General features: G+C 46.5%; 1 protein-coding gene across 1 annotated transcript; it reads right to left on the bottom strand.

Moving 5' to 3' along the window:
* Positions 1-979: 979 nt before the first annotated feature.
* On the bottom strand, positions 980-2,332 carry LOC143724290 (E3 SUMO-protein ligase ZBED1-like). The gene is made up of 2 exons (XM_077217263.1): positions 1,634-2,332; positions 980-1,469 (listed from the first exon to the last, which is right to left on the bottom strand). Exons 1-2 carry the CDS (start codon positions 2,238-2,240, stop codon positions 1,003-1,005), a joined length of 1,074 nt encoding a protein of 357 aa, XP_077073378.1. The 5' UTR covers positions 2,241-2,332; the 3' UTR covers positions 980-1,002.
* Between the last annotated feature and the right edge of the window lie 10,920 nt (positions 2,333-13,252).

Raw genomic sequence — 13,252 nt, 5'->3', positions numbered from 1 at the left:
TCTAGACTGGCACTGGGCTCTGCCTCGTACCTCTCCACAGTATTGTGTTCTGGTGTCTCCTCTTCTGATCTGAGTCTGATCCCATCAGTAGCAGGGCTGTTTTCTTCTCGGGTGGCTCAAGGTTCTCCTCCCGAGTGGCTGCAGAGCAGGTTCTTCTCCCTTCACCAACTCACTTAGCTTGTCCCACACTTGAGGTCCTTAAATCGTGGATCTAGAGCAGTCGCCACCTTTGAAGAATAAAAAAATAATAATTATTGATTGATGAAAATTTCACTTTCCAAATCCATCCTCCATATTTCTTCATGACTCATTCATCTATTCATTGACCGATCTACTGGCTTAACAGTCTATAATGGTCAAACAATGCAGTTATCTTCTGGTCAGTCTGACATACCTTAAGCCATTCCAGGTTTAATTTCTTGCTCTGCTGGTTGAGGTCCTTGGTGAAGGCAGCCTTGAATCGCTCAATATAGGCAGGATCATCATCTGAGATCTTCATCGCATGCTGGAGGTGGCACAGGGCAGGTAGAACCACAGAGCAGGATACATACTTATCCCCACCAAGGAGCTCATCACACAGAGAGAGACAGACAGACACACACACACACACACACACACACACACACACACACACACACACACACACACAAACACACACACACACACACACACACACACACACACACACACACACACACACACACACACACACACACACACACACACACACACACACACACACATACACACACACACACACACACACACACACACACAAACACACACACACACACACACACACACACACACACACACACACACACACACACACACACACAGAAACAGAGCAGTAAATAATTAATGACTGATTTATTTAACTCAGATTACACCTTTTTAAAGTTCTTAATCACATTTAAGGGCATGTGTTTAACTTGTATGCCAATTCATGAACACGCTATCTTTGTAGACCACACCTGCAGTTTCTCAAGCTTTGCCAACTTCTCATTCAGCATTTGTTGGGAGGGCCAGATTGTGCTTCTGCTGAGACAGCGTTGTGTGCAGTGCGTCTCTGTCGCGCATCACGCGCATGATCATCTCAAGGGTGGAATTCCACCGTGTTGGAACATCTTCCACGAGCGGCTCCTGAACTTGTCCAAGGGAGGCTTGCTGGATATTCAGCTCGTCTGAGTTGGCCGGACTGTGTTTGAAATGTCCGACCAGTCTACGGCACTTGGCCAGTGCACCATCAAAACCACCTTCCCGAAGTAACATTACAATAGCTCTCTGTACAACATGCGCAACACAGGCCAAATGCTCGAATGGCAGTATCTTCCCTGCTGCCACCATATTAGGAGCGCTGTCTGTTCCAATAGTGCTGATTTTGTCAGCTATCCCCCACTGATTAGCGACGTCGAGAAAATGCCTGGCACACGCTTCTGCAAAGTGAGGCGTCTCTGTTTTCATCACACCTAACGGACAGACAAAGTAGCTCAGAATAAGTTCACCACTAGTAAACAACTAGCAATCATCAAGAAGCAAACATAATGTGGTGGTAATTCGTGGTGTTGTGGTAATTAATAGGCTAAGTAATTAAATTAAATTATGTTATTTAAAATTACATAACGTAGCCTACCTAAAGCGAAGGAGTGAAGTTCCCAGCTGGCATCGATGAGGTGTACAGTAACGCCGAGGTAGTTATCGTTGTTGACAGATGTCCAATGGTCCCCAGTCAGTGCTACACACCTCGCCTCTACCATCTTCTCATCCTTTGCGACTTTCTCTGCGGCGTGCTGGTCATGTATTCTCCTCATGATAGTTCGCCTCGCAGGTAGTTTGTAAGATGGGTCACCTGTGGCCGCCTGGAGAACAAGCTCGAGCCCATCATCTTCAACCAAGCTGATGGTCCGGCAACTGGTGGCAATCCACTGAGCGAGGAGATTAGTTAGCTTGGCTGATAGAGCTGTGTTGACGGGCTTGCCTTGGTTGCACTCAAACAAAATAGTTTGACGACGACGACTCTTCCCCTGCGTTACATCAGTGCTTGGCCCGGCATCTACCGCATTAGCTAAGGGATGCTTCACGTTTAGGTGGTACTTGAGACTGGAAGAACTCCTACAGTAAACTAATTCCGCATTGCACAAGGTGCAAACAACCTTAGTCTTGTCGAGGTTTCCATTGGGAAGCTTCTTAAAAATAAATTTTCCCTGAAGCAAACCCGGCGGCTTCATAGCTGCATCCATGTTAGCACGTCACGTTTGATGTGGTAATTTCACAGTAGGCATAAACACACACACACATGTTCGAAGAGTCGTTCTCGCCCCCTACAGTGCAATTCGGCTATAGGTATACATCCGCGCTAATATATCAAGGTGAAAGTCATCATAGCTTCTGTAGTATAGACTCAGCTCCCAACCCAACTTTGAGAATAGATTACGAAACTTACCGAACGACTCGAACCAAAGAGATGAACAAATCAATTCTGTATCCGGTAACTGTATTGTTCCTCTATACTCCGTATTCAAAGACACAACTCTCAGAATGAAAACAGATAACTTTTTCTCTCTGTATTGTCACTCACCCATTAAACATCTCCAGCCCCCCCACGTGGCCATAACCTGCCATTACATCTCCCCTTTTTAGATGGAAGTTTAACATGTTTTAGCAGAACCTTAAAGTAATGAAAATCATTCAGACATTCTGGACTTTCAAGGAGGAACTTGCAAGTAACAGTGGCCTAATATTCAAAGGACAGAGGATTCTCATTCCTGAAGGGATGTTTTTTATTTTATTTTATTTTTTTAGAAAAAAGCCACACTGGACACTCTGGAATTGAGGCTAGCCTGAGAAAGGCTCCTGAGGCTGTTTTCCAACCGGTTTTCTGGTCTGGCATCACAGACTTTGTCAGCAGTTGTGACACATGCAACACTATCCATGTGAAACAGCAAAAAGAAACATTGATTCCACACAAAATACCTCACCTCCCATGGTCTAAGATAGGAATGGACCTATTTACTGCAAATGACTCCATGTTCCTAATTATGGTGGATTACTATTCTGATTACTGGGTGATAAACAGAATGTAAGATTACACCTCATCCACAGTCATTGAATGCTGCAAAAGTCAGTTCAGCAGACATGCCATTCCCCTTGAGGTTTTAACAGACAATGGACCGCCATGCTTCAGTGGCATGGACTTTCAACAATTCGCAGAGGAATGGGACTCTAACCATGTCATCATCACCATATCATAGCCAAAGTAATGGTAAAGCAGAGTCAGCTGTAAAAATAGCAAAAACGCTGATTAAAAAGTCCACCTTGGAAGGTGGAGACCTCTGGAAAGCAGTTCTGGCATGGAGAAACACCCCAACAGAAGGCCTCAACAGCTCTCCAATGCAAAGGCTCATGTCAAGGAGAACACGCACCACCCTGCCTACTGGAGAGGTCGCTTCTTCATCCTAAAGTAGTGCAAGACATTATCACAAAAAAAAATAGCCAAGTGAGCAGCAGTGAAGCAACGCTATGACACTACAGCACATGACATGCCAAGCATAATTCAAGGACAAACAGTACAGGTCCTTCTTCACCCCAATAACCCAACCAGTACATGGCATCTGCATTGATCAGTTTAGTGACCGTTTCCTACATCCTGCTAGTGAAAGGCAAGAAATATCGTCGCAACAGAAAAGACATTCGTCCCGTGCCTGAACAGCTCAGTGTCACCTTACCAGCAGACCAACCCAGCGTAAATGAAGACTAGTGGGGGACAGGAGAGTTTTCTGAGGGCACAGCACAGCAAATCACAAACAGAGAAGCTACATTACCACCCACAGTCCCAGTTCTAAGAAACACAAGAACCAGATCCAACATCAAAACTCCCGCTAGATACTCTAAAGAGTATGTTATGTAAAAAAAAAAAAAAAAAAATGATACTAAAAAAAGGAAATATAAATTAGAAAAAAAGGAAAAATACAGAGAATTGGACTAATCCTCATTATATACAGTTTCAGAACAATGTCATGCTTACTGAACTATTTATTAAGCTATTCACAGATTAACAGAGTTTTGTTCAACCTGTTAATCTGTATATAATGGGTTCTCTGATTAAGTTAGGTTATGTTGTGTTGTGTTCAATTTCATTAAAAAAATTTCCTTTATGTGAAGGGAGATTTTATGATAATATCCCCAATAGATGGCGCCAGTGAGCTATCATAAGATGGGGGCTACACAGTCTTTATGAGTGAGTCATTCTTTAGACTATTAGTTCAAAAACACGGATTCATTCAGTTACACAACATCATGGTGTTGCTCAGAGAAGCGCAGCGGTGCTACTGTGGCTTTCTTTGGAATAAATTTTATTGGCATATGAAATATTCACAATATTCTCAGTCTTAATTGAGTCTAAAATTTAAGTCACCTAATATTAAACTGTTAATAAAACTGTTGCATAAAATTAAAAACTCATTTTCTAACATGCTGATATTTGGGAAAACAACACTCTTCCTTGTTTTGTAGTGCTTATAAATATTGCTTATAAAGAAATATTTTGCCCCATATCTTCAATTTTGGGGGCATATTTTTTTGGTGGCTTTTTGCTCCACGCCACTGTTAATTTCCGTCCCTGATGTGTGTGCAGTGTGACGGAGGGGACAAGGCTCTTTTTTGAGTGCAAGTGTAGGTCACTTCTGTTGCGAGGCCTGTTTCAAGTGAAACAGCAAAAGTTGCTACTGGTTTTGATTTAATGGGATTCACCCAAATAAACTTCTACTGTCACTTCAGGAGGATGGTCATTGGTGTAATGGGGAAATCATCCCTGTCCAAAATTTTTCTAACTAATGACTTTTCATCTCATCTCTTTTTACAACATCCCCGGTCTCTAATACTTCAGGAAACCCAGCCTCCATACACTGTCTCCCAGTTCCCTTTCGAAGGGAACTCAACAATACGTCAGCGACGCTATGGGGAACGCCTCAGGCGTGACAGGTGTCTGAAATCACTATCAAATCACGTCAATCATATTGACCGGCGACAGCCCGTGAATCATAGCGTGAATGATTAACGTGCGACCTGGAAGTATAAAGGGGCGCCTTGCAAACATGACAAATCACCTCATCGTCTTCAGGGACTGTCTGTTTGAAAACGCTACTCAATGAAACGGTAAGAAAATGAAATGTACAGCACACGAGTGTGTTTTTTCCTGCCTGGGAGAAGAGCGCGCACGAGAGGTTCTCGAGGGAATCCTCTGTGTGAACTGTGAGCGTTTTTCTCTTAAAACGCTCCGCTCTCGTCTGGCCCTCTTCTCGAGTGAAGGGGGTTCAACGTCTGGTCCGCGTGGTCCCGCTCGTGCCGAGGCAGAGCGGCGACTTGCATCATGGGCTTCCAGATAGAGCTCATCGATCATCTTGAGAGTCCTGTAAACCTCTCAAATGATTCGACGGCTGACGAGGGCGAACTGCAGGCACCAATGGTTTCCTGCAGTTGCTGCTCTTCAGGACGAGCAGGAGATGGCTGAGGAGGTTTATAATCAGGTAGATCCTGAACCCTCTCAGCCACCCTGCCCCGTGTATGCAGACCTGGTGGATGTTGTGGAGCGCGCCGCCAACAGGCTGTAGCTGCCATGGCGACGCGCTAGAGGAGAGACCGCTCGCGGTAGGCTTGGCGATCGGTTTCTCCCCTGCCATACACACCAGCTCAGGTGAGCCTTCCATTCCTTAGTGATCTTCACACGGAGATCGAGAGGGCATGGAAGAGCCCATACTCTGCCCGTATTCAGCGACATCAGCGGGTTAATTTCGCTGATGTTGAGGGGATCGCAGAGCATGGGTATGTGTCGATGCCGCCCATTTGACGAGTCGTTTGCGAACTATCTCGTGTCTGGGCAGGCGTCGACACTGAGAGCTCCAACCCTGCCATCCAAACCGCTAAAGTCAACAGCACGTTTGAATGGCAGAGCATACACGACAGCGGTTCAGGCTGGTGCTTCCCTGCACACTATGGCGGTGCTGCAGGCATATCAGGCCGACCTGCTGCAGGATCCTGCATACCGCTGAGATCCGGTTCCACACCCAGGCAGGCGGGAGGGCCTGGCCCTTCACGGTCCGAGGACCGTAGACAGGGCCAGAGAGCCAGTGTCGCCTCTCGTGCGCCCCCTCCGTGGAGGAACAGGGCGCAGAAGAGGCGTGACTCCCGCAAGAAGAGGGATCTGAGGGAGGTTATCCAGCACAAGCGCACACAGTGTCGCTGATGGATAATCTCCCCGGAGGGCTTCATTAAAAAGAAATCCAGCCCTCTCCTCTCTTCTGACTCCCCAGACGTTCATTACATCAGGCCTGGGGCTGGGCCTATGATAAGAACGATGTTCCAATGGCCCGCCTAGGCTTGGCTAGTAGAAACGCCTCTTTCAGGCATGTAAAGTGGTGGACCCCAGGGTCATAAAGAACTATCTGTCGAGTCTTCACTCCGCACGCTGCAGGTGAGCTGACTGGTCTTTTAAGAGTAATTTTTTTTTGTGAATTAAAATTCCGAGATGTATCTCTCTACAGACCTCGTTCCCTGTATAGAGCTATGGGGTCATGTCAAGGTAATAAGGTAAGAGAAGTTTCCTGGATCATTAGGGCCCTGAAGTTCCCCGTTAGGTGGCCAGAACGATAACTATGTTAGCCTTCGGGCTGTTAGCCACCTCAGGGTAGAGTAGTTGGTCTCTCTCTTAGAATTTTTTACTTAGAGTGTTGACTGACGCTAGAGCTTCAGATAGATCTTATGTCCGGCCCACGGGTCCGTTGACTTCTTCCTGAGTATTTCGCCCCTTGAGCTCTGTTTGGGTTTCATTAGGCTGAGCGATTCTGCAGCCCTTTGTATGGAATAATACAGACTATATTCTTTAGTAAGGCTGCGGCTCCTCCGAGCCCTCAGATTGATCTATGCTTGCAGGCTGGCCCTCACCAGGGCCGCCTCTGTAGCTGGCCTAGGCTGTGCCAGGGATAATAGAGGCATCTGCTAAAAAATTTAGCATTTCTTCCTCTGACCCTTCACTGTGTGAATGTTGGTTTCTTGCATCCCTGTATAAACAGCCTCCTCCCGTGGGAGTCATTAGGCCAAGGCCCGCCCCCTTCTCTGCATTCTGGGGTGCCTAGAGTAATGCAGCGTGGTGCTGAGGATGGTTTGTAAGGACATGGTAGGCCTCAAACAGGCCTCCGTGGTATATATGTCTTTATTGAGCAGGGTTAGGCCGTCTTTCGCTTCATGAAGAAGACTGGGTTTCCTGCCCGACTCTGCCATGCAGAACTGGCCTACGGATTTAGGCCGCCAGTTTAGGCTTCACTCACCTCGCTGAGCTACTGCTCGAGCACTAGGTTGTAGGTGGTTGGCTTTCATTCAAGCCCCACTCCCCTAGGTTGGGCACAGATACATTTCTGTCACCCCTAGAGCCGCTGGCAGGCCCGCACCCTGGTAACCTCAGGGTGAGGTGTGAGTATTCCCCTGTGATACAGGGTAGGTCTGAGCACTTCACTCCCAGTTCTGTTTTATCCCACCTCGCACCACTATGGCTCGGGTCGAGTATGAAGTAAGCTTCACTTCTTCTTTGGTCGAAGTACGCTCCCCTGAAGCCAGAGCATTGCCCTGAGCTGACGCCCATGCATAGATGGTAGGCCCCTGACTAACTGGGGCCTCCTTTGAGGCAGAGTGGCGTATGTTGTACTCCCCTTGTTTTAAGGGTGCTAGCTTTCTTGCGGAGTACACTGCCATGGGCAATGTGATTAGGCACCAGGATGCTGTAGGCGCTGTGTAAACAGTTTTTCTGCCAACGAAGGCTGCGCCATTAGGTAGTAGGCCTCAGCAGGCCTCCTTGATTGGATAGCCCCCCAGAGGGCACTGTAGGCCAGCTCACTTTACGTGGTTGGCCTTGGTGGTTCGGGCAGTTGACTCACTGATGGGTAGTAGGCCTTAAACAGGCCTCCTCGGAGGTGAGTCCCAACATTGTGGGACATACCTTATAGCGCTACTGGAAGCCCATTAGTGAATTATGCTGTGTAGTATGGTTTCCAACAGTGTACTTTATGGCAGAATATGACTTGCTATTAGCTAGTAGGCCCGACCAGGCCTCCCTGATAGGCGAGTCCCCAGCTGGCTGGCCTTAGCAGGCCACCTTATACTTTCACCCGGACTCAGGGCTCAAAGCTACCAGTGGTTATCAGGTAGTAGGCCACTCAGGCCTCCCTGAAGGTGAATTCCCACTTAAGATGGTTATCAGGTAGTAGGCCTCACCCGGCCGCCCTGAAGGCGAATTCCCACTTACGTTGGCTATCAGGTAGTAGGCCTCTCTGGGCCTCCCTGGATGTGAGCTCCCAAATATTGTGGCTGTCAGGTAGTAGGCCGCTCTGGGCCTCCCTGGATGTGGGCTCCCAAATATTTTGGCTGTCAGGTAGTAGGCCTCACCAGGCCTCCCTGAAGGTGAGTTCCCACATGCTGTGATTATCAGGTAGTAGGCTCCTCCAGGCCTCCTTGAATGAGAACGGTCAGGTAGTAGGCCTCACCAGGCCTCCCTGAAGGTGAGTTCCCACAGATAGTGGTGACCAGGTAGTAGGCCTCACCAGGCCTCCCTGAAGGTGAGCTCCCCACATACTGTGGTTGTAAGGTAGCAGGCCTCACCGGGCCTCCCTGAAGGAGGAGTTCCCACGTACTGTGGTTATCAGGTAGTAGGCCTCTCTTGGCCTCTCTGAAGGTGAGCATCTCACATACTGGGGTTATCAGGTAGTAGGCTCCTCCAGGCCTCCTTGATTGAGAACGGTCAGGTAGTAGGCCTCACCAGGCCTCCCTGAAGGTGAGTTCCCACAGTTTGTGGTTACCAGGTAGTAGGCTTCTCCAGGCCTCCCTGAAGGTGAGCTCCCCACATACTGTGGTCGTAGGGTAGAAGGCCTCACCAGGCCTCCCTGAAGGTGAGTTCCCACGTACTGTGGTTATCAGGTAGTAGGCCTCACGTGCCTCCCTAAAGGATCAGGTAGTAGGCCTCTCCGGGCCTCCCTGTAACGCTCCCTAGTGGTGCTGGGTTTATGAAGCTAGTGGTCTCTTGCTATCAGTTTCAGCTAGCCTTAATAGGCAGCTGCTGAAGGCGAGCTTGCGCCCTGGCTCGCTAAAGTGTTCATTCTCTGCTAAAGGTTCCCTCCCGGAACCTTTTCTGCCTACAGCCTGGTTTGCCTACCAGGCAGACCTTGTGCTCCCCTCACGAGGGTCTCTTTGAGCGTGCGGCTTCCTGAGTCTGGTCAGACGGTCGTAGGCCTCTCGTGAGGCCTCCCAGTTAGATCAGCCCTTAGGCCTTCACAGGCCTCCTCAGTGTTTTGAAACACAGACACTGGGTTGATCCGTGGATCGAGTAGAGAAACTCCCCTCGCTAGCAAGGGTCGGAAAGCACTATGCTGAGTCATACTCTCCGGGATATCCCGTCTCTGAGATCCGGGCCGAGTGGTTCACTGCCAGCTTCGCAGTCCCTCGGGTTGGATGCCTTACTTAAGGCATTTGTCCAGAGGCTCTGTCTTCAGACAGACAGGATTTGGCCAGACTAAGTGTCTATGTACTGGCGCCAGGTCAGGCCGTCCTGGTGGCATTTCGGGGTGAGTACGTTCCCCTGAATAGTGACTGGCTGGGGTTCCCTTGGGTTCCCTAGCCACATTCCCTAGAAGGGACCCCTTCTAATTGGAAGCTGAGGTTCCAGGCCCGGAGCCGGCCCAGGTAGACCTTTCATTTAACCATGTTTATGAAGGTTTTTCTGTGAGGCTGTAGCTTGGGCTATGACCGTAGGGAATGCTGTCACTGACAGCCCAGTGTGACCTGAGGGTGAGTGGTTCTAGCGTTTCATTTGAAGTTGCTGGTTCTGACAGTTGTCACTGCCACTTGGCATGCACTCCCCTTAGCATGGCGGCGTTGGTATATCGTTCCCCATAGCGTCGTTGACGTATTGTTGAGTTCCCTTCGAAAGGGAACGTCTCAGGTTACGACTGTAACCTATGTTCCCTGAGAACAGGGAACGAGACAATACGTCTCCCTGCCATGCCGCGGGGCTTGCCTACCGTACAGTCCCTTCAGACGATAAGGTGATTTGTCATGTTTGCAAGGCGCCCCTTTATACTTCCAGGTCGCACGTTAATCATTCACGCTATGATTCACGGGCTGTCGCCGGTCAATATGATTGACGTGATTTGATAGTGATTTCAGACACCTGTCACGCCTGAGGCGTTCCCCATAGCGTCGTTGACGTATTGTCTCGTTCCCTGTTCTCAGGGAACATAGGTTACAGTCGTAACCTGAGACGTTTTATTGCCATTAAACTGAGATAATTAGCGTTTAGCCTATAAAATATCACATAAAACACTTGAGCTCTGTTGTGTTGTGGAATTAAATTGGGGGTCACTTTTATTAACTTGATCCTGTTTCACCTGTATTTTCCTCAATTTGATTTTTAACCATTTAATTTGTTTCATTCAGACCTGATGAAAGAGGAAAGTGAAGAACTGAGTGAAGAAGTACATCTGAAAAGAAATCTAAAAAGAATTTGTCACAAAAATAGAATAGGAGCTCAAAAAGTCATCAGGGTGGAAAGACTTTCACATTTAAAACAAGCCGGAAGGATCACACAAGGATTCACACTGGAGAAAGACCTTTCACATGCACTCACTGTGGAAAGGGGTTTAGATACAAGAATCCACACTGGAGAGAAGCCTTACATATGCGATCGATGTGGGAAGAGTTTCAGACATAGAGCAAGCCTTAGGGAGCACACTAAAACTCACATCGGAGAGAAACCTTTTACATGCCCGCAGTGTGGGAGGAGTTTTACACTTAAATCATACCCTAAAGGCCCCCTGAAATCAAAATGTATGTTTTTTAGGATGATGTGTTAGGATGAATGTTATAAATAAGCTGGTGTGCTCCAAAACAATGTCAAAATTTGCATTTAGGAGATACAAGCATTCAAAACCTACAGTCCCTCACTTCCACTAAAATGGATCATGGATTTGTATGACTTCACCGCGGACTTCAGCTTCTCATCACATCTTCTGTCCAATCAAATGCTCTCTAGAATCTAAAGCTCCGCCTCCTATGCTAAGAACACCACCTGGCCGAAGCGACCGTGGCTGTACCTGACTGTACGTTCGCCAGTAAACGCATGCTCAGTGTCAGCTCGTGCTCATCAGTTCCATCCGTTAACTGTCGGAGTTACTGGAGTAACATATACTCCAGGATATTGTTTATTTCGAGTCGGAGGGACTGTCCGAAGGGCGAGTAACTTTAGAAAACTGGATCAGCGCTGACTATGTTTTGAACCATTCAGTTCGATTTGGTGAACTGGTTCAACCGGTGCACAAAAAAAGAACCGGTTCAAAAGAACGATCCGTTCACGAACCGGACATCACTAACGTTGAGCAATATGAGTTGGTGATGTGTGTTCAGTTGCTCAAATGCTCAAGTTTTATTCCGTTTTCAGAATGAAATGGCTAGAATTTATTCACACCCTAACGTCAATATTGAATCCAACGTGTCACCAGCGCTCGGATTCGTTTCCATGGTGCTGTCAAGTACGACTGCAGTCTGAGATAAACTAAACACTATTGGCTGTTTGAAAAGGAGGACAGTTTGTGTGTAAATTTACTTTTTTTGATAAACATTTCCACCTATGATGTCATTTCTACCGAGAAATTACTATTGTAGTAATTAAATATTCAATTGGTTTTCACTGAAGCGTTTGTCTTGTACTGTGTAGCACACAAATTTTGTTTAACACTCGCTGCGTGTTCATGTCTCATTTTGTGTGAGCACATGGCTTGTGATTTGTTTTACTGGCCATTTGCTTGTGTTTTAGTCATGTTTGGTGTGAGCACATGGCTTGTCATGTATGTTTCCTTGTGCCATGTGCTCTCCTGTCGATTGTCTAACCCCTCCCATCTTGTTACCTGATTATTGATTAATTTACCCCACCTGTCCTCCCTCGTTACCTCCTTTGTTGCTATCCCTATTTATTCTCCCTGTGTTTGCAGTCCTGTGCTGGGGAGGAGTGTTGCTTACGGTTTTGGTGTTTTGAGCGTGCGACTGAGAACGAGCATTGGTATTTGGTGAATTAGCAACTACTGTACTGTGAATGTAATTATCATGAGTAAGAGTATGGATGGAGATAGTGATAGTATGCCATTGCAGGATGTAAATAATAAGAGGAAAGCAAGGTGCGATATTTCTGGATGTTCAATCTATGATGTGGAGGTGGGTGACATGTCCAAGAAAGTGAAGTCTACATTGATAAATGTGAGAAAGGAGGATGAACAAACTGAATGGAAAGTGATGATAACATTCAGAAAAGAAACTAAAACTAACAAAAGTAATTGAGAAAGAAATGGGTAAGATCAAGTTTGCCAAATATTTGAGTAATGGGAGGCTGCTGGTCTTTGCTACCGACCAACTGCAGAAACACTTAATGGAGAAAGGATCAGCGCTCATATCCCTGGAAATACAGCAAAGCTTAGAGGTGTTATTTATGATGTTCCTTTGGCAATGACAATGGAGGAGATAATTCAATGTCAGTATCCTGACAGCTATAGTATATTTTGATATTGAAAAAGCTTATGATTCAATGTGGAGAGAAGGACTATTGATAAAAATGCATGAAATGGGTATTGGCGGAAGGATATACAACTGGGTTTTAGACTTCTTGTCTAACCGAACATGCCGTGTAAAGGTTGGAGATGCTGTGTCGGAGTATTTTGATATTGTAAATAGTATTCCTCAAGGGAGTGCTATAAACCCTATTCTGTTTAATAAATAAACGTGGTAAACTATATTTTTATAGATGTTGGTAGAGATATTGGGTCATCACTTTATGCAGATGATGGGGCTATATGGAAAAGAGGGAAACACATTATATATGTGATTAATAGTATACAGAGTGCAAAATTAAAAGTTGAAAGATGGTCATATGATTGGGGATTTAAGATGTGAGTCGCAAAGTCATGCTATATGTTCTTTACCAGAAAGAGAAGGATTAATAACGCACAGCTTAAATTGTATGGACAAAATATGGAACGAGTGAAAGAGTTCAATAATCTAGGATTGTGGTTTGATGAGAAATGTGTATGGAGGAATCATGTTAAACAGGTTGAAACAAAGTGTAAAAAGGTACTGAATCTCATGAGGTCAGTTTCTGGTTATCAATGGTTATTTTTGTTTGTTTTTGCGCACAAAAAGTATTCTCGTCGCTTGATAAACTCAAGAT

This window comes from Siphateles boraxobius, unplaced genomic scaffold (genome assembly GCF_051911475.1).
Source record: "Siphateles boraxobius isolate OS27281-9 unplaced genomic scaffold, OSU_SipBor_1 72, whole genome shotgun sequence".
In the NCBI taxonomy this organism is placed as follows: domain Eukaryota; kingdom Metazoa; phylum Chordata; class Actinopteri; order Cypriniformes; family Leuciscidae; genus Siphateles; species Siphateles boraxobius.
Note: the sequence above shows the minus strand (reverse complement) of the source record. Positions and strands in the feature narration are given on the sequence as shown.

Bases quoted from the DNA above. Each gene is read 5' to 3' on its own strand.
- LOC143724290 (XM_077217263.1), bottom strand. From the start codon at position 2,240: ATGGATGCAGCTATGAAGCCGCCGGGTTTGCTTCAGGGAAAATTTATT. The intron at 1,470-1,633 runs GTAGGCTACGTT...TCTGTCCGTTAG, and splicing joins ACTTCACTCCTTCGCTTTAG to GTGTGATGAAAACAGAGACG.